This window comes from Theobroma cacao, chromosome 9 (genome assembly GCF_053813885.1).
Source record: "Theobroma cacao isolate CCN51 chromosome 9, ASM5381388v1, whole genome shotgun sequence".
NCBI lineage: Eukaryota > Viridiplantae > Streptophyta > Magnoliopsida > Malvales > Malvaceae > Theobroma > Theobroma cacao.
This window is the reverse complement of record NC_142647.1, coordinates 466,602-481,782: the sequence shown is the minus strand read 5'-3', so window position 1 is coordinate 481,782 and position 15,181 is coordinate 466,602. Positions and strand designations below refer to the sequence as shown.

Here is a 15,181-nt window from a genome sequence, read left to right as displayed (position 1 = left end):
AAATATCCTTGCATCCTTCTAAATCTTTTTTGTTGTCATTTTCAAAAGTTTGCAAAGAAATTATATCTGTGAATTACCAATCCCACTCATGTAAGGACCCTAAAACATCAACTTCTGTAGAACAGATATAAGTACCTGCCAGAAGCATTTGACGCAGCTCCTCATTCCTTTTAAGATAAAGTAAAGAAATGCCACTAGAGTATGTGCATCACAGCTGGAGAGATTCATTCAAACAGTAGCAACTAGAGATGATGCCAAATGGGACCCACAATCATCGAGAATTGAAGATCCCATAGCCGGGCAGCAAAGAAGTAAATCCCAGGGGAGTGTAGAAGCAGAAAACCAATGAGGCAGACCCAGAAGACACCTCAACACAAAAAGAAAAGCATGAATTTTTTAGCAGACTTCCAGAATGATTTCTCAATAAATTTATAAAGGCCATCTAAAGCAACTTTTTTCCTACATAGAAAAAAGGACTATTAAGCATAAGTAAAGCAAAGAAAACCATCATAGAATAAAGAGAAACTAAAAGAAACTTATCCAAATCCAAGAGGCTGAGGGCCAATTTAAAATAGTTGCACTGAAGTCCAAACACAATAAACACACTTAATCCCAGTCTCCTCACATAAAAGTTACATCCTTGTGCTACTTAGCTCCTGCTTCGACGGCGTTCCCTTACACCATTTCTGCACCAAATTCAGTACCAATATTTCACACTCATATATCATAATGCAAAACCATGTGACATAAAAGGAAAAAAAAAAAAAAAACTAAGATGAACATAGCTCTGAGCATGGTCAAAATGTGTAGTACAGGTGACAAAATCCTAATCAGCTCGATGCACTTCCTTACTTATTGGTGAAAAAAATTACAAGAAGAAAGCATTTACAGCTACTAGTATAAAGTTCAAGGAGCTTCACCCATTAGCATATGGCAATTCCTCACGACCACGGTATGGTGGAGACCTGCTGTAGCTACGCGCACGAGGAGAGACACTACGACGTCTTGGGGATCGTCCACGAGGACTGTAACTTCTGCTTCAAAATGGTAAGTGTCATTCAACCAAATTAAGACTTCATTTAATCATAAAGATAAGACAATGTTTGGTTTGAAGGCCTTACCTGCGTCCATAGCTTGGGCTCCTGCGATATCTAGGGCTGCGACTGCGACGTCTTCCTGAACCACCACGCATACGGCATTCTCGAGCAAAATGACCAGGCTCACCACACTCATAGCACTTCAAATCCGAACCACCAGAGCGTCCACGACCACCTCCACCTCCACGTCCACCTCTGCCTCTAGAATTATGAGAAAGCTCAACTCTCCAGCCATTCTTGCCTGATCAAAATCCACGACTTATAAGGCATGGTGTATAGTGCGAATCTCAAATGATAAGCTCATGCTCATTAAAGATGCCATTAAGAAAAAGAAATCAGAAACTTGCTGTTAGATGAACAAAAGAGGTAAAGACTATGACCCCTCTACAAGTTTTACATACTATGGAGCTAAGATATAAAACTAGACTGGAAAAATGTCAAAAACAACATAAAAACAGATGGTTATGGACAATAAATCTAACTATAAAGTAAATTAAAAAGAGTGAGGGTCCCTTGTAATATGACCCATATTATTAGCAAATTTGGCAACAATAGCAGCTCAGTTGTGATCAAACATGTACACACTTCCTCCACAAATAAACATGGAACTGTAGAACTGCAGAAGTACATTCTTCATAGAGCTCACCTGATTCTGCAGAAGTAGGAGACTACCAGAGGCATCCCAAAATCATGACTTCCATCATAATACTTTCTTATTACTAAAGAAAGAGTAGCCCGATAACTATGTGGTAGCTCCTAATCAGGGCATTATCCATTTTTTTTTTAACAAGAAAGGCTAGCATCGTCCCATCCAACCAGAAAGGAATCACAACTAACCATACAGAACATGAAGATGCAACTAGTGCCATTATGTGATATAAGAGGATCAGGTCTGAATACCATCTATTTCACGGATTGCATCCTCAGCATCTCTGTGATCATCAAAGTCAATAAAAGCATAACCCGGTGGCCTACGAGCAACCCATACACTACAAAAAAGATAAAAGAGAAACATTTAGCAAATCAAAACACAGCATTCGAAGGAATTAAGACAACAAAATCAAAACTTTAAAGGTGCTCAAATTACAGACAATTATAGTGTAACATGTAGCAGTTCAAAGGAACACGAAACAAAAAAAAAAATAAAAATGTAAAGTACGACGATCTTCTACCTTCGAATAACTCCAAAGCAACGAAACTCGTCTTCAAGATCTCGCTCCGAGACTCGTGGGTCAAGGTTACCCACGTACACGCGAGACATTTTTTTTGGGATTCAAAAGAAAACCTATCAAACAATTCGTACGTTATTCAAATTTCAGTTCAACACCAAACACAACAACCAAAAATATTTTTTTTTAAATGTTGCAATAAAGTAAAGAACAAAAGAAATTAAATCAAAATTAATTAAAAAAATGAAAGACAGAGAGATCTGAACCTGGTGCGTTACGAAGAGGAGGAAAGAGGAGAGGCCGTAGCAGCTGCTTCCGCCTTCTGTTTTTTGGGGGAATTAGGGCTTTTGATTTTTTTTATATAGCAACAAGTTTTAAAACCGGCATAATTAGTCGGTTGGTGCTTAATATTCCAATACTGCCCTTGCTTGACAGTCTTTATTCCAGATTCAGTACCAAAACGAAACCAACTTCCCTCATTCTTATTATCGAGCCATGAATAAAAAAGCCCATCAAGGAATAGCATATGGTCCATTGTGACCTTTTGGTGGCTGATCAAAGAACAGGCCCAATGCCCAATGACTTGACCCAAATCTTTTTCATTTTTTTCTTAAATAAATAAACTTGAAATTTTAAAAATCGAAATAATCAAAATCTTATAAAAAATAATCAGCCAAATTATAATAAAGACTCGAAAATAACCGTAACCAACTTATCTTGAACGATATCAAATTATAATAAAAACTTGAAAATAACTTATACTAATTTATTTTAATCAATTCAATCGATTATTTTGATTTGAATAAAGTATATTTTAAAAACATTAATAATATATAATTTATCTTAAAAAATATATTATTATTTTTTTAATTTTTCAATGAATTCGATTATAAATTTTGAATACTGAAAATGGATTGAGATAGTTAAATAGATTATCCCTTTTAATGGACTAAGATCAAAACTGAAAGCATATCTATTGAAATGAAGAGAAGTCAATCAATTTTGAAGGATTATTTTGATTTTATATACTCATCCTTATCTAATAAGATAAAAAGGGGAATGATCAACTCTCACCCTCCCACCTATAAACAAAGAAAGTGCTAACAAGGCATTTAATTTTGCAGCCCTCTTGTTCTGCTATGGAAACAGCTCATTCCCCTCCTTTTCTTTCATTAATTAGTCCTACTCTACTTTCATTCCTAACTTTCTAAAAGAGGGACCATGCACCATATATGCATGCAAACGTCATCCATACAATAGCCATTGGAAACCATCGGCCCACGACACAACCACCAACTGCAATGGAAGAAGGTCCCTAATCCAGGCCCCTAACGTATAGTTTCTATACACATTAATACATGATGTTAAATGCGCAAATATATATATATATATATTTATTAATAAATAATAACATTTAAATATTATACATTAAACATGTATCAAATATAAACTTTAATTATGACATATCTTTCTTCTTATTAAAATTTTTAACCTAAGATTTTACGTTACCACAATAAGGTTTTCATTTCGTATGAGTAATTATTGGGTTCCATCATATTCAACTTTTACCATGATTTGATGGGTGCCCACCACTTTGGGTTTTTGCATGCTTGAATTACATAATTGGGCGACAAATAGCGTTTTCTTTCAAGTTTCAGGAACCAAAGATCTTATTCATCATTCTCATATAATTCCCATGAAAAGAAATCATGCTTCCACAACAAGGTTACTAATGAGTGGGGAGAAAAAAAATATTTGTGTAATACTATTTATTCTTTAGTAATTTTATTTGCCCACTTGCAATATTAGTGGATCCAAAACCAACATTGAAATGGGGAACAAAATTGTGATTGCTAGAATTATTTTATTCCGAATTGGTGCACCCATAATAAATGAATGTACTCTCGAGTCATCCTTCAAACCCTGCAAAATTCAAATCAACAATTACTCTTTTCGTTTTTAAATATATGTCCTTTCTTTTTTTATTTATAGGAGATGGATGGATATAATAATATGTATAATATATGGTACGTACTGTTGATAAGAGATGTTTATAACACCAGAATCAGGATCAGCAATGGAGGCAAATGCCTCTTGTGACAAGTCAATGGTTCCTCTACACCCGGCGGGGCAATGGTCCACGATCTTAACCTCCACCGTCCCACTTCCCCAGCAAGGATACGGGGTCCCTTCGTTTGTTCCGCTAACACAAGTGACCTGATACATTTGCCCACATGCCCCGCCGTCGTTCCAAATTTCATCACTTGCTGTTGCAATCATGGTTCCCTGCTCCTCGTAACCGTAGCAAGCAGAAGCTGCAGAAGAAAGAAAGAAAGAAAGAAAACAACTCAGAAGATAAATTACAATGCAAAAAATGAGGCTACTTTTGTTTTAATTTGAGATGTTTTACGTGTATAGGGAGGGGTGTAGTAGGTCGCAGTGCCAGCTTCTTGAGCATTTGACAGTAAAGGGAGGTGACTTAAGCAGGAAGCAACAACAACGAGGGTAATGGAAAGGATGCGGAAATAGGGCAATGCCATATCGTCTTTGGCAGGCATGCAGTGTATATCTTCTTTATAACAAAGCAAAAAGAAGCTAGCTTTTCCTGTGAGTTTGAGTGGTGATCAAATGGGAAGGAATGCCATGTATTTATACTTAAGGTCTGAGAGCATTAATCTCTGAAAGCTTTGGTATTTTTATATTCTAGATAGTTATGTACAATGCACAGGCCGATTATACATAGCTAAAATGCCTGAAAATGGTGGTGATTAAGAAGGATATTCCCTTTTCTTTACAATGAAATGATCACCCAAGGCCTGGTTCCAAGGTTTTGAGATCAAACTTTCCATACGGTCGGCCGCTAAAGCAGGCTTTATGAGGTTTACGAAGTGAAAGTGGGGGGTTTATGCATATATGCGGCCTGGTCTTTTGTTGCATGGTAAGCTACAAAGGGATGGAACCAGAAATGTCGAGTCAGATTTGCCACTTGACCAAAGGGTCAGATTTGTTTATTGTAAGATTATATTTGTCGACGACTAATCCATTTCTTTCTTACTTTCTAACCCAAATGAAATGATATTAACCTAATTTGCTCGACCAGTCCTTGCCTACATCAACTTCAACTTTACAGGATTGCAAGCATGGATTGCTACAGCTAGCTATATATATTATTATTATTATTTTTCTTTTGATAACCACTTCTCAAGGTCTCCTTAAAGTACTTAGCTTAGAGATTGAAGCCCAAATATTTTTATCATCTTTAGTTTTCAAAGTATGCATGTGCGTTTGTTCAAGACATACAAAAGTCAACCCCAAATAACTCTAAAGAATTTTTTTTTTGAAAATTTTCTCTAAAGAAAATTATAAAATTATCGTCCATAGTGAGTTAAATATTGTTGGGAAATATCAATCCATTAACTTAGCTTGCAAAATACTTGTTCGTTTTATAATTAGGTTTAATCACTTATATTCCTCTTTATACCATTAATATATATATTAAATTTTTTTGAAAAATGAAAAAAAAATTATTTAAATAATGATAGGAGGTGGTTAATGTCCTATTCGAGACAAAAATCCAAAAAATGAGCAAAAGAAATCCTTAAAATCAGGACTTTATTACACGTAATATACATATACCTTAATTTGTTTTCTCTACTCCGTCCATTGAATTTACCTCTATATGATCTTCCCTCCGATAAACAGCTTGTCAAGTTCAAAGGTGACCTCTCCTGGCCCTGTTGGCCTCCAATCATTTTTCATTGGATGTTATAGAAGAATTGAGGAGCATCATGTACATGTATACTTCACATCATGCTGGTCCACCGGTCCCTATCTGTTTGTAGGTTAATGTCTACTTGCTTAACGCTAATCTACTTCGCATTAATGTCACCTGAATCTCCCCCATCCTATAAAAAAAATAAGCTAGCGATAGACATATTCATACACAAATACAAAAAAGTTTTGGCTAGTACCACCGCCACCTCCAGTACTTGAGAAATTAAACTCAAGAAATGGAATTCCTTCTCCTCTTCAGAACCCTTTCTTCGCTAGCCCTCGCTGGAGTCGTTTGCTACGTCTTTCATCAGTACTGCAAGAGCTGGCTCAAGTCTCGAAGGCTGAGAAGGAAGCTCTGCATGCAAGGCATCAGAGGGCCTCCTCCTTCTTTTCTCTACGGGAATGTAGCCGAGATGCAGCAAATCCAGTTGCAGGCAAAGAAGACTCGGAGTCACAGTGAAATTGTTGGCCATGACTACACTTCCACCCTCTTCCCGTATCTTGATCATTGGAGAAAGGAATACGGTAAGAGCCATGTATTTGATCATTTCCTCAACAAATTCATACATATCCGTGTGTTTTGATCATACAGAAAGATAAACAAAGATCAAAATCTCAGTCAAGGAAGACAACTTTCTGTTGAAACTGACAGAAAGGGGTCATTTTTCCCGGAAAATGTTTGAAACTTTTTGCATTCTTACGAAATGTCTCGCATGACAGTCCATTTCTAAGTGCCAAATGTACAATGTTGGCTCAAAACAAAGACGTCTTCCATTTTTGTTTTCTTCCTTCTCTTCCCTTTTGTAATATTCGGAAAGAGATTTTAAAGTGAAAGCAAACAATTTCTTAACATATAGGTAGCTTGTTATGTTTTCTTGATTCTGAAAGCTATCTTCTTGTTTTTTCTTCCAGATTGAGAATTACAGTGTGTATTAAACACAAACAAATTCAATACAAAAAAAAATTATAAACAAATTATTGAAAAACATAAATTAAAATATTTATATTCTTTCTTCATCTCTTTTTCTTTGTTCATCTTTCATTTTCAAAATGTCCCAAAATGATGTCTTTTTCTTTTTTATATATATACATATATTAAAAACACATATATTATAAAAAAAAATTAAATTTTTAATATAAAATATATCACAATCAAAAATTTATTTTAATCTCGTAAAGATTAAAGAGAAAAAAATAAAAAAACAACGAAAATTTAGATGAAATTATCTGGCTTTGGGTATTTGTTTAGACTTGATTAAAATAAACTATCTTATAGACTTTTCTTTTGGATTTAAAATGAATATTATTATACTACATCAATATAAGTGTAAGCCTGATGACAATGACTCAAAATAATATTTAATCTGAAAAAAAAAAACAATGATTGTGTGCTAAAATACACTAGAACCCCTCTTAATAATTCTTCATTTATAAATTAATATTTTTACTGCTAATTATTAATTATTTAACTTTATTTTATAATTTTTGGCATATAGCAGCATATTCCCACATCAAAGATGCCAACACCAAAACAAGTAGCTACCCTCGGTCGTTATTTTATTATTGTATAGTGTGCAAGTGATAACAACATCTAAACATGATACATTATTTTACTAGTAAATTAAGAAGAAGTTAAATTAAAAATAAGAGTAAAGGTTTTTTAGAAAATATTTTATGGATTAGGTCGAGTTTGAATTTCTTTTCTGATTTAACCATGACGATTTATTACTATATTACTATCAAAATTAAAAATTGAAAACCCAATTCCAAGTTTGATTCAACCAATGAATCTTTTTGCATATATTAGTTATTTACAAAATTAATATTAACCCCAGTTGAAATTGATGCAGGTCAAATATACACATATTCGACGGGGCTTAGGCAACATTTGTACGTGAATGACCTTGAGCTGGTGAAGGAAATGAACCAGTTGAATACTTTGCATTTGGGCAAGGCTTCTTACATGACCAAGGCTCTTCGACCCATGCTCGGCAATGGTGTCATAAGAGCCAATGGCCATTTATGGGCCCATCAAAGGAAGATCATTGCCCCAGAGTTCTTCATGGACAAGGTTAAGGTAATATTTCGCAAGCCGTTCATAAATATTTTATGTTTATCTGGCGTAGAAACGTTGTAAGTTGGGACCATTTGGTATATCTGTCAGGGCATGGTGGGGCTTATGGTAGAATCAACAGAGCCATTGCTGAAAAAATGGGAAACAATCATTGAAGCAGAAGGCGGTTTGCGGGCGGAAATCAATGTGGATGGGGATTTAAGGAGCGTTTCAGCCGATGTCATTGCCAGGGCATGTTTTGGGAGCTCTTATGCTAAAGGCAAAGAGATTTTCGCCAAGCTTAGGACTCTTCAAACCACCATAATTAACAAGCCAGGCATTGTCTTTGGGCTCAATAATTCAAGGTACAATATCCCAATATATATATTTCACACCTCATGATCGGCATTGTACTAGTGTTTTCAATTCGCATTGTACTAATAATGGATTGGCAGATTTCTTTCCACCAAGAAGAAGATCAGCACATTGGAAAGAGAGGTAGAATTGTTGATTTGGGAGACAGTCGAAGGACGCCAGCAGGAATGTGTAGACAAATCTTCGTGTCAAAAAGATTTGATGCAGCTAATATTAGAGGGCGCTGTCAATGATGCCTATGTAGGCAAGGCTTCCTCTCAGCAGTTCATAGTTGATAATTGCAAGAACATATACTTCGCTGGCCATGAGACAACTGCCATCACTGCCTCCTGGTGTTTGATGCTACTGGCTCTGCATCCAGGGTGGCAATCTCGTATTCAAGCAGAGGTGGCTCAAGTTTGCAAGAATGGCCTGCCTGATGCAGACTCGATTTCTCGATTGAAAACGGTACACGCATGCTCTGCAATATTCCTTTGATTCCCTAAAAGTTTTCATTACCACATATAAGTTGGTAAACCATGTGTTTTAATTCCTTGCAGGTGACTATGGTGATTCAAGAAACCATGCGTCTTTACCCCCCAGCAGCATTCGTGTCTAGGGAGGCGCTCAAAGAGACTCGAATTGGAAACATTTTGGTCCCGAAAGGTGTATTTATTTGGACTCTGATTCCAACTTTGCACCGGGATCCTGACCTATGGGGACCGGATGCCAATGAGTTCAAGCCTGAGAGGTTCATCAATGGTGTCTCCAAAGCTTGCAAATCCCCGCAAGGCTATATCCCATTTGGTTTAGGTACTCGCCTGTGCTTGGGGAAAAACTTTGCCATGGTTCAATTGAAGGTTCTTCTATCCCTCATTGTTTCCAGGTTTAGTTTCTCTCTATCTCCAAGTTATCGACATTCTCCTGCTTTTAGGATGCTTGTGGAACCTGAACATGGTGTATGTATCCATATACAAAGGATCTGACAGACTACTGGCTTTATGCCTGAAGCTTAAACCCAATGTATGAAGCTTTATGCCTTTTTCTTGTTTTCTTAATGTTCCATGACAGAAATAGAAGCATCTGTTGGTTTTTTAACCTGAAATGCCTTGTTAAGTTGAATTGAGTGACTTCAGATTGAATCCCCTGACCATGTAGCCATTTTCCCCTGGACAGAGGTAAAAGACAGGTCCCTTGGGCCCAACCCCACCCACAGGTTGGGCATGGATACAGAAAAACTTATCATTTAGGCTGGTTAAATGAAGCAAATTTTCTCATTTGGATCGTCAGGTTGAAGCAAGGGGCCCAAACCATTGACCTCCAACCAGTGTTTATCAGAAATGCAGGAGTCAAATCAGCAACAGCGATATTTGTTTCTTTTAATTTCCTTTCTGGTACAAAATCTTGAATCCACTTGCATGTTTATTGATCGAGACAAGTACAAAAATGCCAAATCAACGAAATAAACTATTAGATAGTACAAAATTATACAAAAGCACTAAACGAAACAACAGGTAAAGCGTAGAAAATTATCATTCCACATCGCTGTGCCCTTCTTTTTAACACTACGTGTCAGGACCTCGTCTTTTAAACCCTGTACAAACACATTCCATCAATATGTTCATATCAAAACGAATATAGCAGTAGTGAAGACTGAAGCGTCAAGGAACTGTAGATTAAGTGCACTGACAGCAGCTAATTTTAATGTAACACTAATGGCGCTTACTGTTGGTAAGAGATGTTTATAACTCCAGAATTAGGATCGGCAATGAGGGCGAATGCTTCTTGTGACAGGTCAATTGTACCCCTGCACCCGGCGGGACAACGGTCTACAATCTTCACCACCACCACTCCACGCCCCTGACACGGCATTGGGGTGCCTGCATTTGTCCCACTAAGGCAATTCACCTGGTAGAGTTGGCCACAAGCTGCCCCATTGTTCCATATTGCTTCACTTGCTGCTGCGATCATTACCCCTTGATCCTCAAATCCATAACAAGCAGACGCTGCTCCAACAAGAACAATAAAACAGAAAGAAAACCCTTCATTAGATATAAGATTCCGAACATCTTAGTTAGAATCAAAAACTAAGAAAGAATGTTGCCGAAAGCTTACGCATGCAGGAAGGGGTGTAGTAAGTTGCTATCCCAGAATTTTGAGCCGATGTCAAACTAAATAATAGTAACGCAATGAGCAGGAAGAGGGTCTTCTTTACTTGCAATGCCATTTACCTAAAGCTAAGGGAGTAGTTCTCAAGAACTCACTGGTAAGGCTGTAAGAACTCTTCTTTGATGCTTCAAACGGTCACGTAGAGGAACGTTTTTATAGGGCCTTGAGAGGATCCAAAATGCCATAAAAGTAACTTTCCTTTTGTCAAAAACGAAGTTACTACCTTCTCTGGAATGACTACTCTTTTGTTTTACATGCAGGTCGGGCATGCAGCCTTGAGCCTGAACTTTTCCCATGAATAGATTTGTAAGAGACAACTTTTTTTTTTTTAAAGGTAAGGATTTTTATTAAGGAATCATAAGAAAGGGCTAGCCTTCATCTGATGGTGCCAGATCTTTAGAAGTGTAAAGAACATTTTCACACGAAATACTTGACTTCACTAATTCATCTGTTAAGTGATTCGTTTTTATTTTAATATATAAATACAATGGATAGACTTTTGCAATTGCTTTTATAGGTCTTAATACAGTTATGGATATGGGTTAGTTTTCAATGAATAAAAGAGTAATTTGAGACCCATAATGTTGAGTTTTTAGAGTCATTCCAGTAAGAGACAAAGTTTTCCCCTCAATAAATCATGTCTAATGGAAAGATTAAATGTAGCATTTTGGTAGTTATTTTAGATAAATTTCTATGCATATATGTCTTGATTAGAGAGTGTCATACGTGTGTAAGTTAATTTGCTAAAATAGTCACAAACATTGTCTGAAATTTTGCTTATTGCATGACCTGAGCAGCTAAGCAAAGTGATTTCTGGTGCATTTTACAAACATACGAAGCATGAAACTACTTAATCGTAAGCACTTGAGTATTTAATTCATTGATTAGTATTTGATCTCTACTTAAAAAGTATGGGTTCGAATTCTTTTTTTATTAATAAATTACCTAACCGTGAGTAAATCTATAAAAGAGATAAGATAAAATCTAGCTTTGAAATCTAACAAATTCAGGTTCACAAAAGATAAAATGATATATATATATTCTAGGACTATATGTTATAATCTCTATCCCTAAATCTAACAAATTCAATTTCTTTTCCTTTTTTGGATAAATGAACCAAGTTTAAATTCTCTAATTACTGGAATTTTATGGGAAAATAAAAGATAAGGTCAGCGTCCATGGTTGATCTGAAGCTGGAAGACCGTCGGGATGAATAACACGTTACATGAGTTGTAGCCTTAGCACAAAGTCAGAGACCTTCTTAATCTCTAACAACCCTGAACTTATGACTCAAGATTTGATCCAAGCTTTCTTCTATTTCCACTCCATCATGTCTTCCATCACCTGTTTCGCCACTCTTTTCGAATCACGTGAATCTGCTCCTCTCCCAATAATAGACACATTCTTCTTGTGCAATGCATTGCCATGTGTGTTGGTTTTTCCCTTTCTTTCTTTCCATTTACATTAGATTTGCCACGAAGAGAACTTTCATGTCATAGCATCGAATACCATCTTGGATAAAGCTCTTCTTGCAGATATGGCATCATTTCGGGCAAGAGTTGTTGACAATTTTTGGGAGAATTAGATGATCAGTGTATGTTGGATTATGGTTCTTTCCATTTTCGATTCTGATATTCATTTTAAGTTTCTAAATGAAGATGATTTAAATGCCTTATCTGCATTCTGTAGAGAGTACATGCAGTGAATGTTTGTAGTATCTTTTTTTGAGTGATTTTACCGATAAAATATGCATATTTTGAGAGGATTGAAGTTGCACTAGATACTTATATGCATTTAACCTTTGCTCATCCAATGTTTTAATCATAATTTCTTGTTGAATCTTTTTGTTTTCTTTGGAATACTTTATGCAGTGCTAGCATATTGAGACCAGAGAAAGAAAACCGAGGATGTCTTCTGAACCTGCTCCTTATGCACCCAAAAAAATCCTGATAACGGGTGCAGCCGGTTTCATTGCCTCCCATGTGACAAGTAGACTGATCAATAACTACCCTGAGTACAAGATCGTGGCTCTTGACAAGTTAGACTACTGTTCCAGCCTCAAGAATCTCCAGCCATGTTTCTCCTCTCCGAACTTCAAATTTGTCAAGGGTGATATCATTTGTACTGATCTTCTTAACTATCTTCTGGTAGCCGAGGATATTGATACTATAATGCACTTTGCTGCCCAAACCCATGTTGATAATTCATTTGGAAACTCCTTTGAATTCACTAACAATAATATTTATGGCACCCATGTACTTCTTGAAGCCTGCAAGGTGTCAAAGCAGATCAAGAGGTTCATTCATGTGAGCACCGATGAAGTTTATGGAGAAACTGACATGGAAACTGACATTGGAAATCCTGAGGCTTCTCAGCTGCTTCCCACAAATCCTTACTCTGCCACCAAAGCAGGGGCTGAAATGCTGGTCATGGCTTATCATAGGTCTTATGGCCTTCCAATAATTACTACTAGGGGCAATAATGTCTATGGTCCTAACCAATATCCAGAAAAGCTCATCCCCAAATTAATCCTCCTTGCTATGAAAGGTAGGGAGTTGCCAATTCATGGCAATGGCACAAATGTGAGAAGCTATCTACACTCTGATGATGTTGCAGAGGCTTTTGATGTGATTCTGCATAAAGGGGTCGTAGGGCATGTGTACAATATTGGCACTAAAAGGGAAAGACGAGTCATTGACGTTGCAGAGGACATTTGCAAGCTCTTTGGTTTGAACCCTAAAGAAGCTATCAAATTTGTTCAAGATAGACCTTTCAATGATCAGAGATACTTCTTGGATGATCAAAAACTCAAGAAGCTTGGCTGGAAAGAAAGGACTTCTTGGGAGGAAGGGTTAAAGATGACGATGGAGTGGTATACTAGTAACTCTGATTGGTGGGGTGATGTATCTGCTGCCCTCAGTCCACACCCGTATCTCTCAGTAACGACTTATTCCGATGATAATGCATTTTTCTTACAATCTGAAAATTGCAAAAATAGAATGGAAGGTGATTGTGCTGACTCTTCAAGACTGAAATTCTTGATATATGGAAGAACTGGTTGGATTGGTGGTTTGTTGGGAAATCTTTGCGCAGAAAAGAATATCGTATTCGAGTATGGGAGAGGAAGACTAGAAGATAGGAGGTCACTTGTGGAAGATATTAGGCGAGTACAACCCACACATGTGTTTAATGCAGCTGGGGTTACTGGGAGGCCTAATGTTGATTGGTGCGAATCACATAAGGTTGAAACTATAAGGACGAATGTAGTAGGGACATTAAATCTTGCTGATGTTTGCAGAGAGCATGATCTTCTGCTGATGAACTTTGCAACTGGCTGTATTTTCGAATATGATAAAGAGCATCCACTAGGATCAGGCATTGGATTCAAAGAGGAAGATAAGCCCAACTTCATCGGTTCCTTCTATTCTAAGACCAAGGCTATGGTGACATTGAAGGACTTTTCCTTTTTGTTACTTTTCAGCAATGGTTTTAGCTATTTTCGCCATTTAATCTGTAGTATGTACTACATTTTTCAGGTTGAGGAGCTTCTACAAGAGTATGACAATGTCTGCACTCTCAGAGTTCGAATGCCAATTTCATCAGATCTTAGCAACCCTCGGAACTTCATAACAAAGATAACCCGCTACAACAAAGTGGTGAATATACCAAACAGCATGACAGTGCTAGATGAGCTCCTACTGATCTCGATCGAGATGGCAAAGAGGAACTGCAGAGGGATATGGAACTTCACCAATCCAGGAGTTATAAGCCACAACGAGATCTTAGAGATGTACAGTGCATACATAAATCCTCAATTCAAATGGAAAAACTTCAGCTTGGAAGAACAGGCTAAGGTGATTGTAGCACCAAGGAGTAACAATGAGTTGGATGCAGCAAAGCTAAAGAAAGAATTTCCCGAATTGTTGTCCATTAAGGATTCAATCATCAAGTATGTCTTCAAGCCTAACAAAAAGACATAAAATACTCATCATTCAAATAGAGGAGAGCCTTAGCTACAGTTTTAGGTTGGAGGGATCAGAAACTTAAGATAAGATTATCTGGTTTTTTCCTAGTTTTCTTCACTTGCATTATTCTTTCTCAAGTTAATTATGGCCATATTGTTCATTCACCTGAATGACTAACATTTAGCCCACATGCTCCCTTGTTATTTCACAATTAAAAGTCAGTATTTTCAACTTTTTTTTATTGCCTTTTCCCTGTCTAAAGCTTAAGCCTCCTACTACCATGCATCTATTGCACAATGCAGTGTATATTTAACGTTCTCGCCAGGTCATTTCATCAATCGACGATGCCCGGATAAAATTTTGTGCAACTGATCCTGGATAAAAAGGAAATAGTGCTTGAATCAGTTTAGTTATGCCAGTGGCTTGGTTGCTGGTTGCCCTACAACAGTCCCACAGGCAGCGTCCAACCGCCATTGTGATGGGGCCAAGAAGGACCATTAATTTCCAGCCAACAGCTTGGACCCAACATGGAAGCTAAAACCCAAATCCTCTAAAACAAGAGACATTCACAGCTTGCAAACACGTGCAGTGTGCCCAAAT

At 37.0% G+C, this 15,181-nt stretch overlaps 5 protein-coding genes across 8 annotated transcripts; 2 read left to right on the top strand and 3 right to left on the bottom strand.

Moving 5' to 3' along the window:
- Positions 1-490: 490 nt before the first annotated feature.
- Positions 491-2,664, bottom strand: LOC18587644 (serine/arginine-rich splicing factor RSZ22A-like). The gene is made up of 6 exons (XM_018128163.2): positions 2,533-2,664; positions 2,270-2,382; positions 1,998-2,086; positions 1,122-1,338; positions 921-1,034; positions 491-686 (listed from the first exon to the last, which is right to left on the bottom strand). Exons 2-6 carry the CDS (start codon positions 2,356-2,358, stop codon positions 650-652), a joined length of 546 nt encoding a protein of 181 aa, XP_017983652.2. The 5' UTR covers positions 2,359-2,382; positions 2,533-2,664; the 3' UTR covers positions 491-649.
- A 1,438-nt stretch (positions 2,665-4,102) lies between these two features.
- LOC18587643 (EG45-like domain containing protein) lies at positions 4,103-4,835 on the bottom strand. The gene is made up of 3 exons (XM_018126758.2): positions 4,677-4,835; positions 4,302-4,581; positions 4,103-4,189 (listed from the first exon to the last, which is right to left on the bottom strand). The coding sequence occupies exons 1-3, from the start codon at positions 4,822-4,824 to the stop codon at positions 4,183-4,185; spliced, it is 435 nt and encodes a 144-aa protein (XP_017982247.2). The 5' UTR covers positions 4,825-4,835; the 3' UTR covers positions 4,103-4,182.
- A 1,361-nt stretch (positions 4,836-6,196) lies between these two features.
- Positions 6,197-10,850, top strand: LOC18587642 (cytochrome P450 714A1-like). Of its 3 annotated transcripts, none has more exons than XM_088809952.1 (6): positions 6,197-6,565; positions 7,891-8,117; positions 8,205-8,458; positions 8,549-8,915; positions 9,008-9,470; positions 10,242-10,850. In XM_088809952.1, the coding sequence occupies exons 1-5, from the start codon at positions 6,277-6,279 to the stop codon at positions 9,431-9,433; spliced, it is 1,563 nt and encodes a 520-aa protein (XP_088666078.1). In that variant the 5' UTR covers positions 6,197-6,276; the 3' UTR covers positions 9,434-9,470; positions 10,242-10,850. The 3 variants fall into 3 exon arrangements, with proteins under 3 accessions (XP_088666078.1, XP_088666077.1, XP_007011621.3); XM_088809951.1 differs by lacking the exon at positions 10,242-10,850 and adding an exon at positions 9,624-9,860; XM_007011559.3 differs by lacking the exon at positions 10,242-10,850 and having other exon boundaries at positions 9,008-9,545.
- On the bottom strand, positions 10,078-10,430 carry LOC18587641 (EG45-like domain containing protein). Its single transcript, XM_018128465.2, has one exon. It carries the CDS (start codon positions 10,416-10,418, stop codon positions 10,170-10,172), a length of 249 nt encoding a protein of 82 aa, XP_017983954.2. The 5' UTR covers positions 10,419-10,430; the 3' UTR covers positions 10,078-10,169.
- LOC18587640 (trifunctional UDP-glucose 4,6-dehydratase/UDP-4-keto-6-deoxy-D-glucose 3,5-epimerase/UDP-4-keto-L-rhamnose-reductase RHM2-like) lies at positions 10,618-14,872 on the top strand. 2 transcript variants are annotated; one of them, XM_088809950.1, is made up of 4 exons: positions 10,618-10,713; positions 10,877-10,950; positions 12,488-14,059; positions 14,153-14,872. In XM_088809950.1, exons 3-4 carry the CDS (start codon positions 12,524-12,526, stop codon positions 14,594-14,596), a joined length of 1,980 nt encoding a protein of 659 aa, XP_088666076.1. In that variant the 5' UTR covers positions 10,618-10,713; positions 10,877-10,950; positions 12,488-12,523; the 3' UTR covers positions 14,597-14,872. The 2 variants fall into 2 exon arrangements, with proteins under 2 accessions (XP_088666076.1, XP_088666075.1); XM_088809949.1 differs by having other exon boundaries at positions 10,644-10,721.
- Positions 14,873-15,181: the final 309 nt, after the last annotated feature.

Coding starts and splice junctions, on each gene's coding strand:
- LOC18587641 (XM_018128465.2), bottom strand. CDS start 10,418: ATGATCGCAGCAGCAAGTGAAGCAATATGGAACAATGGGGCAGCTTGT.
- LOC18587642 (XM_088809952.1), top strand. CDS start 6,277: ATGGAATTCCTTCTCCTCTTCAGAACCCTTTCTTCGCTAGCCCTCGCT. Junction 6,566..7,890: donor TCATTGGAGAAAGGAATACG/GTAAGAGCCATG, acceptor AAATTGATGCAG/GTCAAATATACACATATTCG. Junction 8,916..9,007: donor CGATTTCTCGATTGAAAACG/GTACACGCATGC, acceptor AATTCCTTGCAG/GTGACTATGGTGATTCAAGA.
- LOC18587644 (XM_018128163.2), bottom strand. CDS start 2,358: ATGTCTCGCGTGTACGTGGGTAACCTTGACCCACGAGTCTCGGAGCGA. Junction 2,087..2,269: donor TGCTTTGGAGTTATTCGAAG/GTAGAAGATCGT, acceptor TCTTTTTTGTAG/TGTATGGGTTGCTCGTAGGC. Junction 1,035..1,121: donor AGCCCAAGCTATGGACGCAG/GTAAGGCCTTCA, acceptor ATTTTGAAGCAG/AAGTTACAGTCCTCGTGGAC.
- LOC18587640 (XM_088809950.1), top strand. CDS start 12,524: ATGTCTTCTGAACCTGCTCCTTATGCACCCAAAAAAATCCTGATAACG. Junction 14,060..14,152: donor ATTCTAAGACCAAGGCTATG/GTGACATTGAAG, acceptor TACATTTTTCAG/GTTGAGGAGCTTCTACAAGA.
- LOC18587643 (XM_018126758.2), bottom strand. CDS start 4,824: ATGCCTGCCAAAGACGATATGGCATTGCCCTATTTCCGCATCCTTTCC. Junction 4,582..4,676: donor CTACACCCCTCCCTATACAC/GTAAAACATCTC, acceptor TTTCTTCTGCAG/CTTCTGCTTGCTACGGTTAC.